This window comes from Ascidiella aspersa, chromosome 2 (assembly GCF_963924565.1).
Source record: "Ascidiella aspersa chromosome 2, kaAscAspe10.2, whole genome shotgun sequence".
Taxonomy (NCBI): domain Eukaryota; kingdom Metazoa; phylum Chordata; class Ascidiacea; order Phlebobranchia; family Ascidiidae; genus Ascidiella; species Ascidiella aspersa.
This window is the reverse complement of record NC_139448.1, coordinates 23079806-23107123: the sequence shown is the minus strand read 5'-3', so window position 1 is coordinate 23107123 and position 27318 is coordinate 23079806. Positions and strand designations below refer to the sequence as shown.

The 27318-nt window shown below is 35.3% G+C and overlaps 3 protein-coding genes across 15 annotated transcripts in view; 2 read left to right on the top strand and 1 right to left on the bottom strand.

The window, feature by feature from the left end:
• Positions 1-5050, top strand: part of LOC146164357 (3',5'-cyclic-AMP phosphodiesterase 4C-like) — a 54084-nt gene extending 49034 nt beyond the window's left edge. For all 12 annotated transcript variants that reach the window (XM_083383179.1, XM_083383178.1, XM_083383176.1 and 9 more), the window contains 4 exons: positions 1680-1802; positions 2193-2375; positions 2853-2986; positions 3087-5050. In XM_083383179.1, the coding sequence (XP_083239305.1) occupies positions 1680-1802; positions 2193-2375; positions 2853-2986; positions 3087-3321 (675 nt within the window). In that variant the 3' untranslated portion in view covers positions 3322-5050. The remainder of the gene's footprint in view (positions 1-1679; positions 1803-2192; positions 2376-2852; positions 2987-3086) is intronic.
• Positions 5051-7258: 2208 nt separating this feature from the next.
• Positions 7259-12178, top strand: LOC146164356 (dynein light chain Tctex-type 5-B-like). The gene is made up of 4 exons (XM_083382807.1): positions 7259-7353; positions 8300-8429; positions 11195-11298; positions 12013-12178. Exons 1-4 carry the CDS (start codon positions 7265-7267, stop codon positions 12176-12178), a joined length of 489 nt encoding a protein of 162 aa, XP_083238933.1. The 5' UTR covers positions 7259-7264.
• Positions 12179-17314: 5136 nt separating this feature from the next.
• LOC146164355 (ran-binding protein 3-like) overlaps positions 17315-27318 on the bottom strand; it is a 29968-nt gene continuing 19964 nt past the window's right edge. The window contains exons 6-12 of one of the 2 annotated variants that reach the window (XM_083381205.1): positions 25644-25763; positions 25431-25538; positions 25226-25283; positions 24320-24498; positions 19532-19655; positions 19017-19156; positions 17315-18760 (exon numbers count right to left, since the gene is read on the bottom strand). In XM_083381205.1, coding sequence (XP_083237331.1) covers positions 18407-18760; positions 19017-19156; positions 19532-19655; positions 24320-24498; positions 25226-25283; positions 25431-25538; positions 25644-25763 — 1083 coding nt within the window. In that variant the 3' untranslated portion in view covers positions 17315-18406. The remainder of the gene's footprint in view (positions 18761-19016; positions 19157-19531; positions 19656-24319; positions 24499-25225; positions 25284-25430; positions 25539-25643; positions 25764-27318) is intronic. The other variant, XM_083381204.1, reaches the window with a different exon arrangement.

Here is a 27318-nt window from a genome sequence, read left to right as displayed (position 1 = left end):
TATTTGGATAATAAACAATAGTTGGACAATCCGTTGTAACTACCTGATTAGTTTACCAGTACTGCTATGTTACACAGAGAGTTAAATTCCTATCAAAGAGCTTTCAAATATATATATATATATATATATATATATATATATATTTAAGATTGAGTTTTTTCTCTTTTACTTTATCAATGGTATTTACGGCCGATCGTGGTGTTCAAATGAAGAAAATGTTTTGCGATTTTAATATTATTTGTCTTCTTGTAGTACTATGTCATAAATTGGCGCTTTTTGTGAACCAGATGCAGTACTTTCTCGCGTATCTGGTCGAGTTAGGCCACAATCTATTAAAAACGGCAAAAATATTTTAATTCGTAAACTTCAAATACATTTATATACAGAAAAAATAATATAACCGAGTACTTTTCGTCGTCAATTTGAACCCCACCGCAGGCTAGTTGTTTTTCTAACCTGACCTTGTTTGCACGAAATCCTTAATTGATCAACGGATTTAGGTTGCTCCCTCTGAAGGCTCATGGTTGTAACACACAACTTTTTCAATAAAAAACGCATCAAAACGTAGCAGTTTAAAAGAAAGTCTGCACTTTTATTCCCGAAAACCCGCTATCAAACGAATTATTGTGCCGAACATGTGCCCTTGGGCAGGTAATCGGGGATAAATACAGTTTTCGTCATGCATTCATAGAATTTTTACTTTAGCCTCTAATGGAGTAAAAACAGGTGGATTAATAAAAAATAAATCAACCGGGGAATATTAAATTAAAAAAAACCTGATACCACACGAACTACATTATCTGCTGGAAGTACTTCCAACCCGCAACGAAACCCAACCCAAATATTGCGTTTTCTTTATTGTATGAACGCTTGCCGTCTTCGGGCTGGGTCATTGATTGGTAAGCCTTTTTCGTGAAACAGGTTTTATAGTCCGGGCTTAATATGCAATCGCAAATCTTGTTGTACGCGGTATACTTGTTAACTTATTTTTAACCCGGTATCGAACTTCGAATTGCTGTCCAGCACGGTTGTACAAATTAATTCGGCTGTTGACTGTAATGCAAGATTTCAACTTCAGCGAACGTAGGGATATATTCACTACATATAATTATTACCTGCAAAACATTTATATTATTAAATAAATATACTTTGGATTATATACTCGAAAATTTTAAAGCAAAGTTGAGTACAAATGCGGTGTTTTGCAGTTGCTATTTTCGGACGAAATTCTTCAGCGCAGATAACATCAGCACTTACTTTTTCTATCGCAACTGCAAAATATTTAATCCAAAAACAATTACAAAATGTCTTGGGAACAATAACTTTAAGCATAAAGAAGCTGTGAAATATAGGTTTTTGGTTTTTACTGGTTACATGGGTTTAGTGTGTGTCTTGTAAGATCATAGATCACTCGGTCCGATAAAGTTTTTCATTGCCGGGGAAACGAGGTACGAAAAAACAAGGAAACACTATATTAAAGCGGTTTCGTAATATGCATTCAATGTGTATAGCGTAATTAGTTTAAATGTTACTGCTGCATTCCCTACAACACTTGCAAAAAATAAATCAATCAATAAGGTTGACGTAAAGATTTATTAATTAGTATATTGTCACGGCAAATTAATAATAATAATAAAAATGTAAACGGATTGACGTTGAACCAAGTTATTCTTGTTTAGGTTCTGGCCACCGACATGTCGAAGCACATGCAACTTCTTGCCAACCTCAAAACAATGGTGGAAACCAAAAAGGTGGCGAGCTCGGGAGTCTTAATGCTGGACAACTACACCGACAGAATACAAGTACATAGAAATTGAAATTAAAGTTCAATAAATTGAAAGTTGTGCCATATGTAACATGAACTTGTGCTCACAACTACCGACAATTTTTTTATTATATGCTATTCAATTCTTGCTACTTCGTCTTGGCAAACAAATACTATTTACCTTTAAATCGTGGTTAGCATCGATAGTGAAACGGTCCGATTAACGCTAAACATTTATTTTAAACTTAAACTAAATAATGCCTTTTCTCAGCCTTCGCTATAGCCATATCATGTTTCGGCAGCGGCCTGCAAAAGAAATATAACTAAAATATTTGCTTTTTTTTAAAGGATAAAAGTTTAGACAATCAGATTACCACAAATTTAGGCACAAACAACCCGAATGCATTTGGACACGTGTTATGCATAGGTACTGCAGAATATGGTACATTGCGCGGACCTAAGCAACCCGGCCAAGCCAATCGAGATGTACAAGCAATGGAATGAGCGTGTACTCAGCGAATATTGGATGCAGGGTGATGTTGAACGGGAGGCTGGTATCGAGATCAGTCCAATGTGTGATCGACACAACACCTCCGTAGAAAAATCCCAGGTAAAGAATAAGAAGTTAAGGTGGTGTAAATAGGAATCCTGAATAATTTATTTTTCTCACAAATGGTCATTTACGTTTTCCCAAAATAAATTACAAACAAATATTGGGCCCAAAGGGGGGGGGGGAGGTCGCGCCAAAGCAATTCTTAGGGGGGAGTGTACTCAAATTAATATTTAATTTTTTGTAGTGATTTTAATGGTTTCGTTCGGTGTTTATTTTGTTTTTATAATGTCCTGTACTTCTTTACATTAAAGTTACACTATATGTAGTTAAGTGACTAATGAAATAATTCATTAAATTGCAATTTGCTAATTTTTAGTACTTTCTCGGTTTGGGCTATGTTTAGAACAATATGGTATAGTTGTAAAGTTGTGCATATGAGTTGGACAATTGAGTAAGTTATGAACATGCAAAATGCACACTAAAATAAGTTGTTATCGCCTGAATCGATTCACATTATAATATGTCTTGTTCCAGGTTATGTTTATCGACTTCGTTGTCCACCCTCTTTTGGAAACCTGGGCGGACCTGGTGAACCCTCAAGACGCCCAGGATATCATGAACGAACTCGCCTGTAACCGCGAGTATTACGCAAGACTCGTTCCGAATAGGTACATGTTTTTTTCATTTGGTAAAAAATAAAACATCTCAAAACAATGTGTAAGCGACCTTTCTATTTAGTGCGCCACTTATTATCATATTGTGTTTTAGTCCGTCTCAACTAAGCCACTCTAAGTCCAGCGACGAAGGTACTTTGGACGGCAGCGACTCTTCAGACGAACAGGGCGGTGAAGATGAAACTGGGCAGACACCAGTAGCCACTGGCCTGCCAGGACGTTTCCAGTTTCAAATGTCGCTCGAGGAGTCGAACCGAGACGCCGTTTCAACAGCGAAGCAATCGCTAAAACAGGATAACAACAGTACGTCTGTTTCGGGAAATTCCTGAAAAATTAGCTCAGACAGGACATCTTCCCGCAATCACCGCCAGGAAACGGTGGTTCCCTGAGGTAGGACTCGCGATGACTGCTGGTTGAGGTGTGTAGCATTATCCTTTCCTTTGTGGTTGTTTTATTGCTATGTGCCTGCACGGCATGAACGACAGCTGCTTGTCACAGGAGGTATTGCTATCGCTATTTTCTTCATCAAACTTACTATTTTACCACTCCGCGCACCTCTTTTGCCTCATTGTAACTCAAGATTATATTCTTTCACGCGTAAAAAAGCCCTAGTTCACTTATGCGAAATAGGCTGCTCTTTTGTTTCTTTCTATCTTTTTTGGCATTGTGTTTTCTTTTCTGTCGTAACCTCCCTTCAAATCCAAGAACCACACATGCACTGCCATTCCGTCTTTTTATTAAAGGTTACCTTAATTAACGTTTTTGAACTGGTTATCCTGTAATTCTGCGATATTGTCTGTTTAAATCCACGTTTTGATTCAATTTACAACTTGCATATTTTTTTTTAAATCGGTGTGTATAATTTAATGTGACGCTAAACTTGCCTTTTTGTTAATATGAGCTAGTTTTACGTGCAGTAAAGGTAAAATTAAGTTTTGATTAGCTCATCATACCAAGATCATCTTAACCTCTCGCATTTTATCATTTCATTACAACTTTCTAATTTGATAGATACGTTTAAAATTTTTGCCTGGTATGTTAAATTATCTATACTTACACCGTTTATTGTGGGTATGTGACGTAATATTGCAAATCGTTCATACCGCTTTTGGTCTTCAATCTGTGTGCAATTCATTCGACTGGCGCCAGCTTTGTGGTTGTTCTTATAGCTTCTACTCTCCGGCCGCCCTTATTTGTGAATTATCGTGGTTACATCCAAACCGAGTGCTTGTACGCTGCGGTCACTGTGACAATGGTTCGAAGCTGTTTTTTCTCCCTCGTTGTATATAACGAGATATCTTATGAAAGTAAGAAAACAGAGAATTAGCTACAATAATTCTGTTTTTGGATCGTCGTTCAGATTTACTTTGAATATAAAACTGTTTTTTGTTATCGTGTTAGTCCGATAGTGTAGGTAGGGACGTAATATTGAACCGGAAAAAAACGAGTGAACCATTTCAGTTCCTGTGAAGGGATTCTTTTTCGGCGAATTTTTCTTGCATATGCTGGAGCCTCTTCTATCCCACATTTCATGAGCCACCTTGTGCACTGGTGCAATCCGCGTGCACTATATTTGGAATATATCAGGTGCTGAATGTTTAATTATACCTAGGATCAACGTACATAACATGTAGTAACACAACTTTTTTAATAAAAATCAGTTTAATAATCTTTTAATGCTGCAATCACTTATAAGGACAAGAGTTTTACCGCTTGTCTTCTGTTTGTAGTTAACGTCATCATAATTATTTGCACAATTATTATTTATTAAACACAGTTATTTTCGTACCATATTTTCTATTGCAGACTGGCATAGTTTTTCCTGTGGCCGATTTAAATGTTAAACTACTTTAGATGCCGAATATCGAAATAAACAACCTGTTGCCGCCCCAAATCCACTTGTTGGATAATACGGAAGCTAAAAGTTTTATTTTGTCATACTGGTAATTCTTCGTTATTTTGTTCTGTTTTTGCATTGTTTATCTGATGTTCCTTTGTTTGGTTGTGTAAGTTTACGGGAAAATAAAAGCGTATAAATATTTGTATTTTTTAATCATAGATATCAAAGTATTGTTATAACTTGCCGTAGAAAGATATCTATGTTGCTTTAGCAACAATCAGTGTTGCGGTCAAAGTTACACCTATCAACTTGCAAAGCGTCTTTGTAGTTAAATTTGCTCTGATCATGTCCAGAATCATGATCTTAACATAGTTAGTTCGTTTATGTTGTATTGCCATCTATGGATTGTCAAGACATTAACTATTTTGTGTTGATTGCAGGCAAAAAGTAATAATTTTGTTTTGGTAACGCTTAAAAACTTCTAAAGTGAAGATTTGGTTCTTGTTTATTATTTATCAATAAAGGTTAGTTTTAACCATACGGCTTTAACGTATAGCAAAGTTTTTACTAGCTTTTTCTGAACGTTAACTGTACAAACCGTAAATTTAATTGACATAAGCCTACCAACTATGTATGGCATGTTTTGTCACAATGGATTTGCTGTTATTCGTTCTGCATAAACCTATACCTCTTCATGAAGTATAATATAAACTGGAAAAAAGAAAAATGTAATCCTTGAAACTAATTGAACGGAAGTCCAACCTGTTAATTAGAAATCCCAGAGGTTTTAAAAAGCCTACCAGGCCTAGCTAAGACTTGGCCTCTACAGCAGTGCTTTTCAACTTTTTTGCTGAAGTGGAACCCTATGGAAACATTTCACTGGCTCGAGGAACCCCAGTGTTATAAACCTACTATGTTCTTTCCCTAGGCACACAATCACAGTCAAATGCTCTTTAAAAGGTCACTAAAAGAAAAAAAAAGTTCGTTGCAAATATTCTACACTAGAATCTACTTAGGCCTACACATCATTGTCCTAAACGTGTACTTCGAGACAAAACTATGCCATAGTTATAAAAAAGTATTTTTACACAAAAGGATTTTTTACAAATTTTATGGCTAAATATGTCAATATAAGGTGTACAAGTGCGAATCGAAGTGATAATAAATAAAGATTGAAATGAAATACTTCATTTTTTGCTGAGGAGGAGTTGATAGTGTTTGGGGTTATGTGGAAGAAATATGAAAAATATTTTAGAACCATTGCACTAGTCACTACACTTAAAGAAGATTGTCATTTAAGCAAACTATAAAATTATATATTTTTAACAAACAGTATTCCCTCCCCAATTTCTTCCCAAAAAAATGTTCATCCACAAATTAAAAATACCTCCTTTCGTGAACCAACTGCTCCCTTTAAAATGGAATTGTAATATTTTTGCATGACTAAGCGTCAGGTGAGAGGGGCTAAGCTTTTAATAATCATTGCTACCGGTACCTTAAAAGTCGCCATAACTTTGCGATTTTTGCCTAAGCTTAGAAATCATTTGAAAAATACTTTATAACGTAGCCTACACTAGTTACGAGACGGTAATGTCTAATCCAGGAGTCGGCAACCTAAGGTCCGCGGGCCGGATCCAGCCCGCCGCCTCTTTGACAAATCAGACACGAGTCTATTCCACATACTTTTTGACTATTTTAAATACGTAATTCCGAAAAAATTTAAGAAAAAAAAATGTTATTCTACGTCCGATTTGTTTACTTTCTCAAGCTGCGTAGCGCAAAAAACGGAAAACGTAAACATTTTTTTAATTTTCGGCAATGTAGGCTTAATAAAAACAAGAAATTTAAAAGAAATACCGGTATACCAAAAAAATCGCAAACACTGAACTAGATTAACTTTAAATGTTATCGCGTTCCCTCAAAGTAGTTTTATGACACTTTTTAGTGGTAGATATGGATGACGACGTGTGAACTGTAATTTTAAACCAAACAAACGATTTTTTGCGCTTTGCGTCAACTCTTTACTGCCTCTCTAAATGTAATTAAACACGTTTTTAAGTGCAAACAATATCCGAGGCCCGCCTGATTCACATTTGTTCTAACATTGTAATAACACAATTCTTAGTTATCATTTGTGCGGCTCGCAGAGACCTTTCTAAGTTGGTTTTGGCCCGCGACTAGAAAAATATTGCCGACCCCTGGTGTAATTCAACAAAAAAATTAAAAATGCAATATAGCAAAGGGCATGATTGGCTTTTTGCTTAGATTATTAGAGAAGTCGAAACTTATTTAATTACTCGGACAAATATCTGCCGTCGAACAATATATCGCAACTTTTAGAAGAGCTTGCGTTCCCAACTTACTCTTGTAAATTAGTTGCCTATTATTTGAGTTTATTGCTCGCTCAGATGGCAGATCCTATTTCTAGTGTCATGAACTCCGCTATGCGACGTCGTGGCAGCATGTTTGACGGATCGCTGGCTCGTTTAAACCCTGTCGGTTCCAGCACACGGACGTTTGGGTAAGATAGGACTATTTTGCCAATTGGTTTGTGGCCACGTTAACTTTAACATAGCGGTCAAGGGTACACAACCTTCGGCGGTTGACCGTAACTACTAATTCAGCTGAATACTAATTCAGCTGAATACATGTTTAAGAATACACAAGTGTTGGCAGCCTTACGTTGATACAAACTTGTTTTACTTGTTGCGGAAATGTCACTTCTCTAACTGGTCTAATATTACGCGAGTTTTTATGTTAGACATCTGTCTCAAGCTTCCTGGTTTAGATTGGCAAACATCAGTGTGGGAAAGCGATGCGAAAATATTTCCGGCATAAAGAATACAAAATAAATAAGCTGTAGCATCAACGCAAAAGCGATATTTTTACCTAATAGTTTTTTAAAGGCAGAAATTACTCCATTGGAACGCTAATCATGGCTAAAACGTTACTTATTAATTTGTTAGCGGTTTGGTGCCGATACTACCCTATAGGTATAAATGCCGATACTAACACTTAACTTTGAGTAACGTCTCAGATTCAACATTATAGGGCATCCCACTGCCGGCCGTACAAACTTGTTTATGCGGCCGTCAAATAGCTAAAATTGTGCACCATTGAATCATAGTTGTATAAATCTTCAATTACCGAACATTGGTTGATCGTTTAAGGCAGGTCCACGATAAAATTTCAGTTTTAAACCGGTCCGCAGTGCCAAAAAAGGTTGCCGACCTTTGCTTTAACACGCTTTACGAAAGAATTTATACCAGAAGTAGGCTAAGGGTGTAAAAACTAATGTAGAAAGCAAGCAAATGAAAAATATTATAACTGTATTGCAGTAGAGACTATTGTTTCGGGAGGAATATTTTTAGTAATGCTGATTAATAGAAAAGTAACATATTTTTTAAACCAATGAAACTGTATCGGTTCAAAGAAATTAAATTTATATTTTGTTAACATAACTGCAGAGAGGATCCAGTAAGTGACAGTTTTCTGATCAAAAAGCTCGCAACTCGACTCCAAAACACGTACAAACTAGAACCAGACCAAAGGTTCGAATGTGGAAAGGTCCAAGCAATTGCTGAACAAGTTCTCATTGTAAGTTGAAGTATTTTAAGAATTGGCAAACTCTTTAATGGTGAAAATAACGGCCCAAATAGACGTAAAAAGCGGCATGCTTTATTGTTCACTGATGGTGGCATGAGCATTTGCCGAAACGTTTGAACAATTAAGCATGTCGCTTTTTACGTCTATTTGGGCCGTTATTTTCAACATTAAAATTATGAACAGATCCGTATATAGTGTTGGAAAACTCTTTATATGTCATTACTATAGGGCCCGCAAAAGTCAATAAAATTTTTTAAGGGGCTCGTCTGTCCACAATTCAAAGAATAAAGTTGTTTTCAGCACCTAGGGGACTGTTTGTTAGAAGTTTATAGGTTAAAATAAAGTTAAAATTTACAATAAAGTCAAAATTTTGTAATAAAGTCAAATTCGTCTAATTATTGCTTTTGACAAAGTTTTTGTGTTTCTTGAGAGTAATTTTTTGTAAAAATCGTCGTGAAAGCATTGTAAATCAGGAACTGCGACACAATTAAAACATATTTACCCATAAAAGCAGGAAATATGTCACACTGCCCACTTGGTTCAGCAGTAACTTTTATCGCAAATTGTCCATTTTTTATTTATTGTTGCGTATTTAAATAATGCCTATAAAACACTTCATCTTCATTAACGTAGTCTTTTCGAAGATCAACCGTTCGCATTTTAGAAATAGCCTACTGACATTCTGTAATACAAAAATGCCTAAGCAAGTTATATTTATCGCCAAAAAAACCAACGCACTTTTTATAATCCATAAAAACCTTGACTTTTCGAAAAAAATATTACGTTTGAGACTGAATTAGACAAAATATGGTGTTTGGGTAACTGGCATCAATTCAAGGGAGAACTGTAGCCTCTACAAATAAGCAATTTCGTTAGGTTAAAACAAAGTTAAAATTTGATAAAAATAAAGTTAAAATTTTTTTTTATTTAGGTTAAAATAAAAATGACCCTAGTAAGGCGTTTTTTTTTGGCCGAGAAAGGTATTTTTTTATAATATACAAGTTAGGTAAAATCATTTATAAAATGCAAAAAAATATCCGATTTGGTCACTTGAAAAGTTAAAAAAAAAGTGGTTCAGGTTCGATTAATTATTTTTCGTGTAAAATGAACTTCGACTTCCTGCTTGAGACTATAGCTGCGAAGTTCGGCCGCGGACCCAAACAACCGCGTTAAGTTGAAAGCCATTGTCCATTTAATGTCGCATATAGTTTGCAAAATGTATATCACACATTTTCAACAAAAGCCACGGCTGAGAAACCGAAGACACAATAGGGAAAGAAATGCTATGATATTGTGGCAATAACATACAAACAAAATAGCTCGCTTGCTTTTGAAGGGGTTTTGATTAAAGCAATTTCACAACTACATTTTGCTTTGAATAATTTTTGAACACACAAATTCACACAGAAAGTAAAAAAAGTTATAACATAAGATTTTGCACGTCACTTATGTCTTTTTACGTAACACAAACGATATAGCCTAGCCCTAGTACTTGTCAGAATTAAAATTGGCTAGTACCGTTCTTGTCAGAATAAAATACACTGTACAGTGTACAAATAAATAAAAACAATAGCTGATACGAAAAACTGACAATTAATAGACCAAACAAGAAAAACATAAATAGGCTACAACAGTGTACATATTTCGCTTCAATAATTTGCATTGAATATATCTCAGGATAAATTTGTTTTCCCGTATTTCTAAGAAGCGTTTCTTGTAAATATGTTTAGCTGTTTTTGTGTGTAGAATTTTGTTGCATTGACATTGCATATGGTGTTAAAGCGGCCATGTGCTTTAATCGGTTGCTAGTGAGTTTAGCGATTATAAAATCTATACAAAATTTTTGACACACGCGTGAAATCTGTTCCATTTTTATTAGGATGTCGAACGTTCTCTGAACACGCGTTGATTGTTGTCAGATTGCGACTTGTAAAAGCTTAAACAAACCCAGGTTACTTCCTGTTACCCAACCACAGCAGTACATCAACTTTAATTTCCAGCGCACCTTTTTGTATTGATGTCGTTTAAGTCTGAAATGTAAATTTAAAAGCCGTATCATGTAAAACATAGACACAAAATAATTTCCAATAACATGTTGACGAGTAACAAACGTTTCAAGCAACATCATTTCCCCAATTATAGACTTCAAAATGCCGCAAACGTTCATGATTTTGACAAAAATTATTCTGGTTTTTAGTCCCCTAAGTAAATCTATGACAATATGTATCGAGATTGCTGGACATTTAAATCAGCCTAATTGGCTAATCGAAATTGTAGAATTGAAAAATGTGTTACCTAAACTAGATCAAAATCCTTGTTTCTTGGAACCTTTTATATAATAAATTAACAAACAAACCTTCAATTAAAATTTGTTTCACGTTTAGGCTCTTTTTCACCTAGATTCATTAGGCCAACTATACGGCAGAGTGATGATAGTGCCCACATAAGCCAAGTAATATTAAAACAAAAATATAATTTAAAACCATGAATTTCAGCTGTAAATGGAATTTAAACACGAGTAGTTGCCATGTTTCTGTTTTCACATTTTACTGATACCTTGATGTTTCTTTATAAAAAAATACAGCGTTTGGATTGTGTTGTGCATCGAAATACGTCATTAAACCGTGGGCTACCAACCATTGTGTCTCTAAATTCTTCGACGGGAATTTACTCCACTAGTTAACAGGGTGTTATGTTTTTTGCATAATAACACATTACAATCAATAGCTTAAAACACAACTTATGTTGCGTTACAGGACAGCCTTGAAGACACTGAATACAACTTGGCTGAATGTCGGCAGGCGTGCAAATCAATATCTGACAAAATAATCAAGGCGATACAGAATCTGGGCTACAAAAGGTAATAACGTAATTTTCATGGTCATATTTTGTGAAATATTTGAATATTATTACTTTATTTGGATTTATTCGTACATCATTTAGAATCTATTTAATTGTTATGTAGGGTGCCCTAAGTTTAAAAAGTTCGGGATCAACTGCCATAGCCATAATGTCATTGAGACCGATCTTCATCTTAACTTTGCACATCAAATTTGTTGGGTGTTATGTATTGCGCCTTTTTGGTGTACTCTGTTGTCATCACATCGACCACAACAAAGTCTACATTAAATTTCCTGCCTCGCGTTCCCAGGAACCTGCCATAGTTTTTTGAGGATTTAAATCATGAGAAAGGGTGGGTAATTATTTAGAAAAGAGTGTCGCATGAGAAACAAAACTGTATCGGGTTTGGAGGGCCGTACATGAAAGGGGGTCTAAAATACACACAATATAAAGTTTGACTCCTAAAAAACTGCAAATATCCTTGTTTAAACAATATGACATGGTAGTAATACATGACGATGCTCTACAAGTTTAGTTTATTCAGTAAAATACTTATAAATAAATAAAAACGTAGGGCTTTGCTTTTACTTATTAAAGTATTAAAATATGTCGCGGGCCGGATTAAATTGCTTGGCCAGAGTTTTCCCAGGTCTGACAAAAAGCATCATCATTTGGGCAACGTATATAACTAAAACAAATCTAAGTGATGGTATTTCTTATTTTGCATTTGCAGATACAAAATTGTAGCTCTTGTCCACATTGGGCAGTTGAAAGACCAGGGCATCAGAGTGGGTAGCAGATGCTTGTGGGACGACAAGCGGGACAATTGGGTATGTGCTTTCTATGAGGGACGAACCCTCTGGGCCACCGCAACAGTTTACGGGATCTACTATGAGTAACTGCTTGCTGCGGTATTTGTTATCAGGGTAGTTGTGTTTCTTCTGTGTTTCGCCACTTTGACAAATAAATTATTTAAAACAAAACTAGGCTTTCCAGGATAAACTATCAAATCAAGATCGCCTTTGTTGTCTGTTCTTTAGAGACACCGTTATCTGACAAACAACAACTTGGTTAAAACAGAATTCCAACCTCTAGTCAGTCTAGTGAAACAAACTCGACTTTCTTTTTGATAAAGATTGCAAATAATGCGATAAATTTCCATCAATGATTCACAAATATTTCCGCGCCCAATCATTGTATGTGTAACTTACCGAATTCCATCGCAGTTAAAAAGGTAACCAAAAACTGCAGCTAAATTTGCGTTCAAAGATGTGGCTGACTATTGCTAGGTAGCATAATTATACTTAAATTATTATGCCACGCGAAAAAGACAAATATGTCTAAACATTGGAACCCCATTCTGCCACTTGTTGTTGCTATATTCTGCACATGTAACCAATTTTACTAGTATGTAAGTTTTACTTAGATTTACTACGTACATGGTTTAGCTTCCATTTTGGAAGACTGTTAAACCAAACATAATTGCAATTGATTACTTAGTTGTATCTCGCGAATTCTAAGAAATACCAAGTTCTAATAGGCGAAATATCAACCTTAAAGATATATTTTGCGAGCTACTTAAGTTTTCATAATTTTTTTCCATTTACGCAAGTAGGCTATTAGTATCCACTGACTTTGCTGCGTAAGGTTGGGGATGTCGCGAGTGTGTCGTCAAGATTCCGTCTCTTCTTCCTCTGTATCATTCATCCTGTGTGTGGTTCTACGGCACAGTTAACAACTATATTTATTTGTAATCAGTGGTAGATCATCGGTAAACTCGTCAACGAAATCCAGCCTGGTCGTAGAAGCTGATATCGCCTGACTGTAAATTGAATAATAGTTGTGATCAATATAAAATATTAAATGAGAAGCATTTTATGACTAAAAGTAGCTTTATCTTTAACGTTTCCAATCGCCCGCATAGCGCCGGACACGCATGGACAATGTCAAGACGTTCCTCCAGTTCCTGTATTTTATTCAGGAAGTTAACCTCCTCAATAATGATCATCCGCATCCTGGTCGGCTTCCTCACAACAGAAAATGGGGTGCAGCGATGCTCAGGGTCACCCTGAATTCTGAACAACTTCTCCCTTGTCAAGGCTCTCTGCATGTTTCCTATCCAATCTTCCTCTTTCTTCTTATCTCTTTTATTAGAGTCATGAAACGTTAAAGACTGTATTGGAATTGGAATCGACTTAATTTCGGGGAGCATTTTTAGTCAATTTTTTTGTTTAATTTGATTCTTAAGCTTACAAAGCTTTAACATAGGTTGTGGCGAATTGCTTATCTGTCACAGTTTTGATTGGGTGTCCACCTTAACTTATATCTTGTGATTGGCCGATACACGAAGTATACAGAGACAGAACCAGCTTTGCCTGGTGCCCAAGGCTTGTTGGCGACCAAAGTTCACACGGTACTATGGGTGCTTGCACTGGACAATTTGGAGGTACCGGTGCCAATTTTCTTCCATATTTTGATTGTGTTTGGCGCCGCCAGTTTGGAGTGACATCCAGGAGCATTCCTTTATTGGTTTTTGGCATTTGTAAGAAAGGGCGATCTGTTTCCTGTTGATTTTTTAAGCCTGCCTGTTGTGTGCCGCAGTCAGGATGTCAATTTTCTTTCGTCGGGAATTGGTGACGCTTTCTTTCTTTGGTAGTTTGTCAAATGCTTATTATGTTTTCGTCAACATGGGGAAGTATTTTTGCTCGGTGTGCTACCAAGATTTATAAAGAAGAAAGATTTTTCCTGTGTTGGATTTTTACAATCTGCCTTCTTCGCTCGTCATTATGCATCCACTTTCGCCTACCACCTCCTCTTCAGGGTAACGCTGCCAATCCTCTTCAGTTGGAGTTTGTTTGAAGCTTCTTCTTTTTTAGTAGTTTGTTCACTGCTTTTATGGTATCGTCATTGCTAAATTTTGGAATTTTGACGAACGGATGCTTATTTTCTTTTGGACCATTTCTGAAGCCAGTATTTGTATTCATGGGCAAGGGTTCTTAGCAGTTCAGTCGATCCTAAATATATAGTGATAATTACATCAGACTTAATAGTACTGGGCGCAGTGTTTTTGCCACTATAGAAGTTTGTCCGTTTCCCTTTACTTCTCTAAAGTACTTCGTTCAGCCCTTGCTGAAAGAGTAGGCCTAGTGGTTTGTGTGCCTGTTAAACTTCGACCTCTTTTGGCGATCGCAGCTTACGAACCGTCTTAAAAGTGTTTTGGATGAATGCGGTTATACATTGTGGATTTTCTAAGTTTTTATTACGGCCGTATGCTTTTTAATTGATTTACAGACTTGAGTTTGAGTTCTTCTAGTGCTTACGGTTGAGCTACTGAATGCTATATAGTTTGTTGTAGAAACACGCATGGCAGCACTTTCGGAAGTCTGCTGAGTCGAAATTTGCACTAAGAGAAAACGGCGTCCTAAGTCTGAGTATAGGCGGACACAACAAAGTGACTTTATGCATTTCGAATCGTGTCCAATAGTTTGGCTAGAAAGAAACAGTTGTATAAATGATGGTTTCTAGGAATATGGGTGACAGGGGTTGGAATACGGATGCCAGGGTTGGAATTGTCTTTAGGATTGGATTTATGCTCTGGATGTGGGCCGGCCTGAAACAATTTATGGTGATCTGGGTTGGAATTTGCGTTGCGACAAACTGCAAGGTTTGGTTGGCGAAAAATGTTGCTTTAAAAATTTAATCCGAATAGAATTGGTCCTGATTCCGGGTATGCTGGTCAGCGTAGAGACGAGTGACCTTGTCGGGTTAGCTGACCAGGTTGAGTAGGTGTGGGTATAGTTGGACGTTTTACAAAGGATTTGGCAGGTTGGATCGAGCAGTGATTAAAGGATTAAAGACCTGGTGCGGTGATTTGAGTCCATCCTGGATCTTTTTACTGGTGTTTGTTGACTGGACGGGGTAAACCTGCGATCCTACAGATATGTGGGTAAACAGGTCATGCTATGCATCACGACATTTTCGATAGACCGAACCGTAACCGAACCTGAACCGTTTTTTGAAAGATTCTAAGAGCCAAACCGCAACTGAACCGAATATTTTGAACGAAACCTGAACCACAACTTCTATTTAACAGAGTAAAGTTATGCCATCTTAGAAATTTTATAGAAAAAAAAAGATTACTGATTAGATAAAACGTTTATTTTTTGTTTTTCAGAAATTTTAGTAAAGAACTGCTGTTTGTTTACGTTACGTAACTCTACATTTATTGACCCACATTTTCATCGCATATTGCATCCGAACCGGAACTCTATAAATCGGTTTTGAAAATAAATTTAGTCCAACCGGAACTTTTAAAAGGCTCGAAACCGAAACCGGAACTGAACCGGTTTCCGAAACAATCCTTTTAACCGAAACGAAAAGAATAACTATCTAAATCCAAAGTCTAGTCTTTTTGAATAAATGACAAATCAAATCCTAGTCAAAGTCATCAGTTACCGAAGTCAAGTCCCAGTTAAGTCCAATTTAAAACAACACCAAGTCACGTCCTTGTCATAAACATAAAACGTTAAATTATATTGGAATGGTTAAACTTTGCGATTATGACCAATAACTGAACCGAAAAAAAAGAAAAAGGCAACATATAGAAAACAATTGTTTTATGTGCAAAAATTAGGATAATTAGCACAATTTTATACAAAACACTTAAAGAAACAACATTTTAAAACAGTGACTTAAGTCAAGTCAGTGCTAGGTCTTTGCTAATTTTATTAATTTAAAATATGCTAGGTCTTTTGCTAATAAGTATTTCAACTGTTTACATATTTTTGTAAAATAACCAGCGTCTTGCTTTTCTTTGGCCTTCTAATGGTTGTTGGTCCTTTTGATATGCAAAAAATCAAATAAGGATTTTTATGCATGCAAGCTAAAAAAGTTTAGCCTGTAGCAAGGTTTGTACCCCCGACCTGAGCCATGTCGTAAATCAATATACCAACTGCGCCACCCCCCCTGAAGGGGAGCAATCTAGAAACAACACTACAGCTACTGCTTAATGTATCCTGTTTGTATGCACAAGGTATTCTACAGCTAAACTGCAATCTGGCCTTTCAGGAAGATTTATCTATTCTGGCCTTAACTCAGGGGTTCCCAACCTTTTTACAATCTCGTATTTGGTATTTTTCAAATAGGCCTACATAACAATCAGACAGCATGAAAATAGAAAAGTTAACTCTTCGTGCCGCGTAGCGCGAAAAAAATTGCTCGGGATTGATATATTGGTTTACATCGAGCTGATTTTGAAAGACATATTGTGAAAAAAAACGCAGTAATCGTTTTTAAAAAAGTTTGATGGCACACAATGCAAAGGCTATTTACTGCAAATGATTATAAATTGGCGCAAAAACGTCTGAGTTCTCCCCAATTAGCAAAACGCAAAAAATATTTCGTAATTTGCGCAAGTGAAAAATGTTTTCGTAGTTTTGTTGTTAAAATTGGAACACAATTTGATGAGATAAGACTAAACACAATCCGAATTGACCGTAATAAATAGCAAATATTGTCCCCAAATTCGAGAACATATATTAAAACATAAGTAGCCTCAAAGTTCGCAAATCGCAAACTTATGATTCATTTTTCTTTAATTGCCGTACTTCTCTGAACATGTGTACTTTTGATGTTATGCATAAGACAACATACAAGCAGATTTAACAACTAACGCAACATGGAACTGATAAAATCGTTATAAAAGTTAAATATTGGAGTAGAGCTTGAGCCCAACTAAGAAGTGCTTGGCGCCCCCCGGTTAAAAACCACTGATGTGAACGACTATTTTGATCGAATCATACTTTTACCTATTTTTAGCTTACAACTAGCATTTTTCAATGCGATTTGTAGATTAAGCTATAAAACAGATGATATCTATCAAGAGCACCTATTTGACATAATTAAACCCCTCTGTCCTACAGCGTTGAATGGCTTTTTAAAGCACCAGTGCTCTTTGTTGACAATTCACATGACCTGTATTTTGAAGCTCGTAATGGTACGAAACAGCAGGGATAGTTACGTAACAATGAATAGGCTTCAGGATTTTTTTGTTGGGAAAAAACAGAAAAACAAAATATAAAAATTGTGAATTCTGGTTTTTGTGAAAAAACTGGAAACTACTCGCGTACCACCTGAAATACCTTCGCGTACCACAGGTTGGGAACCCCTGCCTTGACTGAAGAAAAATCCTTCATAGTTCGATTTCGGTTAGCCCGACCATGGCTTTCAGTGTACCTTTAGTACCATTGTTAAGTTTTATTAGGTAATGGAAAGCGAACTCTTATTTTGCAACAAAGGGTCTCATAAAAAACTGGAAACGTTCGGTGAAAATATGAGTAATTACACACAAGTTGTCAGTTGTCCCTGTCATAACAGACAAGTGTTTGGTGGAGAAGATATCAATGAAACTTACGGTGGGAATTTCTTTATACAGTAGAATACAACTTACAAGCATAAGAACCAATACATTTATTTATTAGATTACAGTAATTCATACTTGCTTGTGCGCTTGCACTTGTGTCTTTATTAAACGTGATCGAATAACTTTAAAATGTGGGATGTACTTCTAACAAAAATTATAAAGAAATAAAAACTTTATTTTTACATCGAAGAAAACCATGCTAGGTTTTTAGCAAATAAGCTGTGTGTTTATACTAATGTTGAATTGGACGCAAAATGCTCCATCGATTCATGATGTCATGTTTTTTCAGTATTAACCAAAACGACAACCTGTTGAAAATACGCTGGTGCAATGACAAAAATTTAAGAAAAAGATAAACATCGTAAAGAAATCTGCAAACGATTTCGAACAAAACAGGGAAGGAAATGACAGTGCGAAAATTAACAATGTTATAGCCATAAGAGAAATGTCTCTTATCTGTAACTTATGTCAGCTAAAAAGGCAAAACACCTGTTTAACTTCTAACAATAACCAAAGAAACAATCGGGAATCAAAACTATTAAATACGATTTTAATGGAGCAACGTTTTAACCCTTGAACAAATTTCCTTTGCAAAATACGGAGAAGCCCGTTAGAAAGAAGTGAGTTGTCAAGCAGAAGGTCTCAGTGTGCCAGCATCAACACGAGTCGGGTTGTTACCCTTTAAAGAGTTGTCATGACAATTCAGTTATGTTGCGACGTCAGAGTTTTGTCCGTTTTGCGCTTCAAGAGAAGAACCAGTAGTTACAGGATCTCCGCAAAGTGTTGCTGCTTGTGAATCGGTGTTTTCCGAATGGCATTCGACTTGCGACTGTTTTGGGCAGGAGGCAACATTCGCGGAGCCCGAGTTGTCCTTTTCCAAATCGTTTCGTACCACGCAGTCCGATGAAGTGTCGCTTGACAAACCCGATTTTACGTCCAAATTGTTTTTTGAGTATTGTGGATTTTTTTCCAAGTCTTTTCGCTTTTCTTCGAGCTGTTTTTGATGTAAAATTCTATACTCGAGAGCGCGATGGATCTGTTCAGCATCGTTAATAGCGGCCTGCGACAAAGAAAAGAAAATATATACGTTACGATCCGGCCCAATGTTTCTCGATTTGAGCCTTACAGCGATTGCGAATTCTGGTGATTCTAAGGCAACTTCAACTAAAACATACATGAAAAAAAGGTTTTATACGGTTTTCCAAATGATAAATATAGATGTATTACATTCGAAATTAAGTTTTTAAAATAAGAATTCAAAGCAAATAAAATCTTCTGCTGTTATACTGATTAGTGCCTTTTAGCTGTTTTCTTACCGTTATAAGAAAAACGCCAATCTTTCCATCGCCAGTTTGAGCTGATACACGAACAGACTTTTTGCTTGCTTTATCTACCGTCATTTGTGACCATATCTTTGTGTTCAGTACCAACCTTAGGCTTCCGTGAGTCCGCATCACTGTATTCATATTAACAAAGGCTAAAATAGCATGTTTAGGCAACACGTATTTAGGCTACAGGTGTCGAACAAATTCTAAAATAATTCGATACATAAAAGCACTTAATTACGTACTATCAGGGAACAACACGAATGTAACATAAAATGGTGTATCTTAACGGAATACTAAAAATTACAGCAGTTGTGTGATAAATAAAGTTTAAAATGTGCAGTAAAATATAAACATGTATATTGGCCAAGCGACTTGAACAGTCCTGGTTTTACAAAGTATAAATCACTTCAAACCTCACTGATCCAGCGTTTAACTCGGGTTATCCAACTTGAGAAAAGTGGCAAGAACTTTTTTTTCTTAAAAACCGCTGATACTTCACTAACCTAATCGCGACTGGAAGTGTACGTCGTCGTCCGAACACTTGCCGTCGTTTAGGTGAAGTATTCCCACACCTCTCTCCAGCCAGTTTTGGGACACATCTTCGAATTGATAAAGCTTACATTGCATCTAAACGAAAAATAATGGTTGAAATCTATTATTTTTTTGTGTGTTGATCAAAAGGAAAATGCCACTAGGCCTTCCCTAAATACTATATATGCTTTGCCTTTTTCAACTACGCAAATGCTGTTTTTCTTTGTGCGATAAGTATTTCGCTTCAGAGTCATTTAAAAAAATATTTGCCCATTTAACTTTTTTTCGACTTTGAAGGTTTTCTTTTTTTAAATGTGAAAACAAAAACGAATTACAATTTTGTAACGGCTTTTTGCAATTTTTTTAATTACAACCGAAAATTTTCCGCCTTTACCTAGGACTTTAATCATGCGAACGGTGTAGTTTAAAAAGGGATACATTTTCAGTATTTTGGTAAAGACTATACAAAATTATTTTTATGGATTATTTTTGTTTTATTTTTATCCCATCTTATAAAAAAGCCCAATTATTTCTTGCCCTAATTATCCACAAATTTTTTTTTTAATTTTTGATTACTTTCCAAAAAAATTTAAGGGTTAAATCTAACTTATTTTCCCGAAATTGCAACCATCTTTACAAACAAAACAGTCATTTCATTTGTATTATAAATGTGATAGGTTTGCACTCTGGAATCCCACTCTCCCAAAAAATCCTTTAAACCTCTGTTTACCACACCTAGGGCCGAATGCACCAACATGGATCAGATCAAACTTGGATCAGTTGATCTTAGTTTGATCCTTTGAGGCACTTGGTATGCACCAAACTACGATCAGTTGAGCCGCGCTTGATCCGATCAAAGTGAATTATGGAAACGAGATTTCGGTGCTTTCCCCGTAAAATTTTTTTCTTACATCTTGTCAGCTAACAAAGTTAAAGTAAATATGCCCCGCTCAACAAATTTTAACGATTTCGAAAATAATTTACTCATCCAACTAATTGACAATTATAAAAATGACATAGAATGCAAAAAACTGACTGTGTAACAGCTGCTGCAAAAACTAAGGCGTGGGAAAAACGTAGCGAGACCTTTAATGCCAAATCAACCAATACAAAACGGAATATAGGACGAATATAGGGCAGTTTCAGGTCCTCTGGAAAAACTTTAAATCGAGGGCTAAAAAGGAATCGGCTTTTGTCAGAAGAGAGCGTTTCCTCACAGGTGGAGGGCCACCGCCCGCTGAAGATGCTCAGTTGCAAAAAGTTGAAGGTATGGTGATATTTTATATTAAAAGGCAACTTCAACCAAACACACCACTATACTATTTGTAGTGTTGAAGTTAGGGTATCTTGTGATACAAAAACTTTCTGTTTAAATTAGGAAACTCTAAGCAAAATATATAATACTTTGTTGTAACAATAATGTTAAACTACAACATTTGAACTATTGGCCAACAATGAAGCATACTTATTTTACAAATAAAATTAACTATCAATATGTTTTGTATTTGGCAGCAATGATATCAGGTCAAATTAGTCCTTTGAAAAAACAATTTGATGATGATTCAATACCCGAACTTACAGCGACAGACACTGGAGAACCATTAACTGTTCTTTACGTAGATCAAGGTATAAACTGCTTCACAAATTTTAGTTTGATATATTTTAGCTACAAGTCAAAAATACAAATTTTAGTGAGTTGTTAAGTTTTATTTTATTGCTAATAATAATTAGCTTTGTTTTGGATTAGATATACAGCGAAGCAGTTCAACGTCAGTGCAAGACAGTCCACCAGTAAAAAAAGTAAAACAGTCAAAAAATATTATCGCCCAGAATGATATCAATGCACTAAAAAAGGAATTTTTAGAAACAGTTCTAAAACAAAAACAAGAAAGGCATACTATGAAGATGAAAATTTTACAGCTAAAACTTGAAAGGAAACTCAGAAATCAAGCAGATGAGACTAAAGACCATTAGGATTTGAACATTTATGCGGAACTTTGGAATTAGTTATTAGTAAACATTTAAATTAACTCACCATTAAAAGAAATGTTAATATTGTCTAATTGCATGTTGCATTTTACCATTTGTCATGTTTTCAATATGTTTGGAAGATCATAGATTTCATCATCAGACAGGCCTACATCCCCTCTTCTACGACAATAATTATGCAGACAAGCTGTTGCGATGATTATGGTAAAAAATTCTCTAGTTTTGTGTGAACTGGTATTGTTAAACAACAAAATCGTTGCTTCCACACTCCAAACATCCTTTCAACTATGTTTCTGGTTTTTATGTGTGCTTTATTATATAGTTTTTCTTTATTACTAACAGGATTGCGCAATGGAGTCATCATGTAAGCGCGGCAAGGATAACCACCATCACCAAGCAAAAGTCCTTTAAATATATTATGTTCGAGTTGATAACAGATTGAGCTGTTGTCAAAAATTCTGCTGTCATGTGTGGAGCCTGTCCATCTACATACAATGTTAGTAAACAACATATTCGGATCACAAATAGCTTGAAGATTTATAAAAAAATAACCCTTTTGATTTCTGTAAACTTCTGCATTTTCTCCTCTAGGTGAAACTATGGGAATATGTGTGCAATCCATACAACCAACTACTCCTGGAAATCCTGCAACTTCCTTAAAACTACATTTTACTTGGTTTAAGCTCTCTAGTTCAAGTGAAATAAAGTTCCTTTTTCTGGAAGCTAAAGCAATTGACATCCTGTGTATGATACGGCATGTAGTAGACTGGTGAATTCCTACAAGATCACCATCACATCTCTAAAAGTGTCCAGTAGCATAATATCTTAAAAGTGACAAGTAGCTGCAACATAGGGGGAATAAAACTGTTTCTTTTTGAATGATGCTCGAGGTCTAACGATATCATAGCCAATAGGTCAACCACTGATTCTTTACTCAGCCGGTACCTATTGTAAAACTGAATACTGTCATATTCTTCAAATGGATTGGACCTGTCAAGTATAACACGTTGTAGTGGTCTTTCTATTTCCTCTATAACATCAATTGCATTCATATTTAGTACTTTCTACAACAACTATTTCTGTAAATAAATAAACCTGTCACGTTTTAGGTCTGGATTCGTGTTTTGTTTAGAGGTTTTGTGATTTTTTGTAAAGATTGATGTATTTTCAAAGTTACTTACATATTTTACTAGGTCCGCAATTCAAATGATTTAGGTGTCTAATGTCGATGAATAAAAAACGTAAAAATCATTTTATATGTTTCATAAATGACAGTTAAGTGTTAGTTTACTGTTTAAAAGTTTAGTACTTGTGATTAGATTTCAAAAATACATTATTAGTCAATGTTAAGTCATTTGATCCTGCACTTAAACCTGCACCACCGAAGGTTTAACTTTCGGATCAAATATGCGTGTTTGATCGTGGTTTGATCGGCGATCAGGCTTGGTGCATACCAAAATAAAGGTGATCCTAGTTTGATCGCTGACTCAGCAATATTTGATCTGATCGGGCTTTGATCCGGGTTGGTGCATTCGGCCCCTAGGGTTGTAAAGGGGTGGAAAGTTTCCGGGAATTTTGAAGGACCGGGGAATAATGGGAATATTGGGAATTTTCAAATTTGGCATTTATTATGTTTAAAACATTGGTTAAATATTTTATTAACCAGAAAAAAATATTAAAAACCAGTCTTGCGCATTTCTAGACGAGCAGGAGGACATGCTATCCGGCAGCAACTAGTACAGGGGTCGGCAACCTTTTTCTAGTCGCGGGCCTAAACCAAACTAGAAAGATATCTGCGGACCGCACAATAAGTTAACTAAGAATTGTGTTATTAAAATGCTAGAACAACTGTAAATCAGGCGAGTATCGTTTTTTGCACTTAAAGACGTATTTAATTACATTTAAGGAGACAGTAAAGTGTTGGCGCAAAGCGCGAAAAAAAGCGTTTGTTTGGTTAAAATTCAAGTCCACACGTCGTTATCCATACTACTAATTAAAAGTGTAATGAAATTACTTTGAAGAAACGAGATAACTTTATTGGTTAGTCTAATTCAATATTTGTTAAGTTTTTAAAAGTCTGGGCCTGGCGAGCCAAGTGAGCACATTTTTTTTGGTATAGCGGTATTTCTTTTAAATTTCTTTATTATTAACCTTTTTTGTATGTTTTACCAGTTTAATAAATATGAATATCAGATTTACCCCAATATATAAAATGGTTCTCATTGATTAAAAAACTAAAGTAACAAATTACATTAGTTATATTCAATGCAACAGTTGCCCTTGCTTTCGACAAACAAAGTAACTAAGAGACAAGGATATTGCCAATAAACTAAAAAAATAATAATTAGCAAAGCATAACCTTACCAACACTAAACGATAAAGAATCCATAGGCTACCAGGCTAGCTCAGAATTACCAGTTGATACAAACTAGGAAATTAAGCTACCAATACCTACAGCTGGCACAATTTTTCTGTCCCGGCAACTGATGTGGATAATTTAATTGATAGCACATTTACCCTAAAACGAGGAAATTTACCCCCTGGGGTAAATTTACCAAAGGTTAAGAAAGGCTGATATATTGTTTTCTTAAATATCATTCAGCCAAGTTAATTATTAATAATTTTTTTTTACAAACATAGTAAATCAAAAGCTACAATTTTAAAAAGGCTATTATACTCTTGTTGAAATATTTAAAGGTATATTTGCAGGTGCTAATTTTCTTAGTATTACATGTGAAATTATACAATAAATATTTTTGCAGTAGTATTACCTGCAAGACATTTTTTTCATTCTCTTCACCAGTCACAACTTCAACTTCTGGCATTATTGTCCGGCTTTGTGAAGCTGCAAAGTGAGCTGCAGCGCTTTCCTCCAACCCTAGTGACTGCTTCTTGTCACTTGATGCTTCAGCTGGTTTTGAAAGTTTTATGGAAATTGTTGAGCTGTCAGCTGGAAATAAAATTCAGCAGGAATTTTAAAGGAAACAAAAACAAACAAAGGTGATTTTTACATTATTTACATTAAGCTGATTTTATAAAACAATGCTAAAAATGTTTTGCAAATCAAAGTCAAATCTTAACTTAGACTGTATCAAGGTAAAACTAAAAGGTTTGTGCAGGAGTATACCACAAGGCATATTTTACTACTACTACGTTGATTCTTCAGACAAAAAAGGGTGTACAGCAATGTTAATTAAAATTAAAAATCAAACAGTAAAAAATAATTTGAATAATCCGTCACAAAATGTAAAAATATGTCCCGTAAAATATCTTTAATTGTACTATTCAACCAAGCAAACCTTTCTTGGCTACATACAAACTGGTGGATTATGCCTGGATGTATAAACAAAATCAGTATCTATTTCTGCATGTAAAATTGTATAAATACTCCAGGTTGTTATAGTAGGTGGAACCAGTGTTTTTTTTAAGGTGTTTAAATTTCTCCAGCCAGTTCCCAAATTTTGGACAACTTTTTGGTGTTTAAATGAAACACTTGCGGTCTCTTAAAACTACTTAGCGGTCACCCAAACGGAACTATTAAAAAAGTGCTGTGAGAGTATTGTTGTTTTGTTTTAACCCTAACATATTGCAACTATTCTGATGCACTATGTGAACAAAAGTTAATATAGGAGTAAATTTGATAGCCAGGCCATAAAACAACACAAACAGGCATTTACCTTCTGCAGTTTGAGTTGTGAAAAGAGGCTTTTCATTGACTGAGCTTATAGGTGAAACCTAAAAAGAACAATAAAGCAGTGTGAAATTAAATAAAGTTTATCTTGTTTCTTTGGCATAAATCAGCACTTCAAACATTAAATAACACATAAAATATTGTTTATTTCTTCCAGCAGTTTTATATATTTTACTATGCAATAGTAATACCTTTGCTCTATCTGCAAAGTTTTCACCAAATACAAATCCCGACGATGAAGAAACTCTTGCACTATTGTCACCAGCGTTGTGCTCAGGTGACTTGGTATCAGCATTGCCCTGCAAAAATTCATCTATGCCATCACCCAATAGTAATTTAAACAAACATTGTACTATTTTATCATTCATTTCTACATTTGTGATCAAGTATCAAAAAAAGCTCACAGTCACTCTATCTTCCATCTTTCTACCAAATAAAAATCCCTCTGGCACACTCTTTGTACTTTCAGAATTGCCCGTTGTTGTAAGAAAAATATTTTCACTGTCTGTCTGAACATCGGTATCCTATAAAACATTAATCAGGTGTGATTTTAGCATGAAATATTTTGTTTATTTTGAAAGTTAAAGTAAAAATATAATAGCATTAAGCAAAACATTAAAGGCACAGAATATGAGAGTTAATCTAAGATGTTTCAGGGTCCCTGATTCAGAAAACACATTATTTTTTTATACGTTTATATTGTTAAATAAATTTTCCACATTTGCAAATACCATTGATTAAACATCAAATATTTAACTACATTGACAAACCCTTATCCGCAAAGAGACAAAAATTGCTGTTTGCTATTTTACATTGATTGTTTTGAAGTAACCCACAAATGTTGATACTATGCAACACTGAATATGTAAAAGAAAATACAATAAACAAAAAATGTTCGACTTATTTACAAAAAAAAACATGATATGCCATAACAAAACTACACCAAGCCCCAACAAAGCATAAGTGGATCCTGCAATTGATCAATTTGGCGAGTTTGCCACGCATCTTTTCGCTATCTGTTTTGATTTTTAGTTACTGGTAAATTTATATTTTGTTCCTTGTTCTCTTATCTCAGTAGTATCTCGCTAAACCATGGGTTATAAAAATGGGGTCCATTGACCCTTTGAAGGCCTATCAAAAATCTTAGTGCAGCGTATGAAGGCCTATCGAAATATTAGTGCAGCGTCACAAACACGACCTTAATCCTTACAAAATGCACAAGTGGGTCATAGATTTTTTTTATGCGAAACTTTTTTATGCGATTTTTTATGTCCATCATGGTCCATGCAAAGTCAAAAAATATTTCGCACAATTTAAACTTACTGGGAGGAAACACACAATAAGACCTACAAAGCACCAATATCTAAAGCAGAACAATCTATAATACCGCAGTATTATGACTAACAAAATAACAAAGTCAATGCAGTAAAATCCAAAACAAATTTAGATCTAAAATCTCTGAATAACATCTAAACCTGTCAATATCTTAATAAGATCTAAACTGTTGAAAAATTTATTGAAATAAGGCCTAAATCTGCAGTTATCAAACTGTGAGTCGAAGCCCAAATGTGGGTCTATTAGCAAATTTTAATGGGCCATGAGCTGTTTACAATTATTTAAGTTTTATTGTGTAGTTGTAGGCCACATGATAGCCATACATTCACTGTGCTGTATTTAAAAGTTGGTGTGAGTTTATTTTGACTCATTAATGCATAACAGATTTCACCGGACTGTGCTTCTCTAAAATATAGTTTTAAGCCAAGTTTAATTATCTGTTTAGCAATTTTTCTTCTTTTTTTTTTTTGCACTATTACAATCTATAAAATCAAATTTCTGTTATATTAAGACTTGATGCCAATCTATTTAATATGCCTCATGTGTCACATATCCTTTTCGTTAGAGGTTTGGTTTGAGAAAAACAGCTGTTTTTAAGTATTTTTAGGTGACATATATTTGTGACGTCATTCTAAAAACTTTTCTGTCCCCCCAAACAACACCCTGGATCTGCTTCCATTGTCGTAAAGGTGTCACATAGTGGGCCCACAATAACACTTAAATAGTATTTTGGGTCGCGACAAA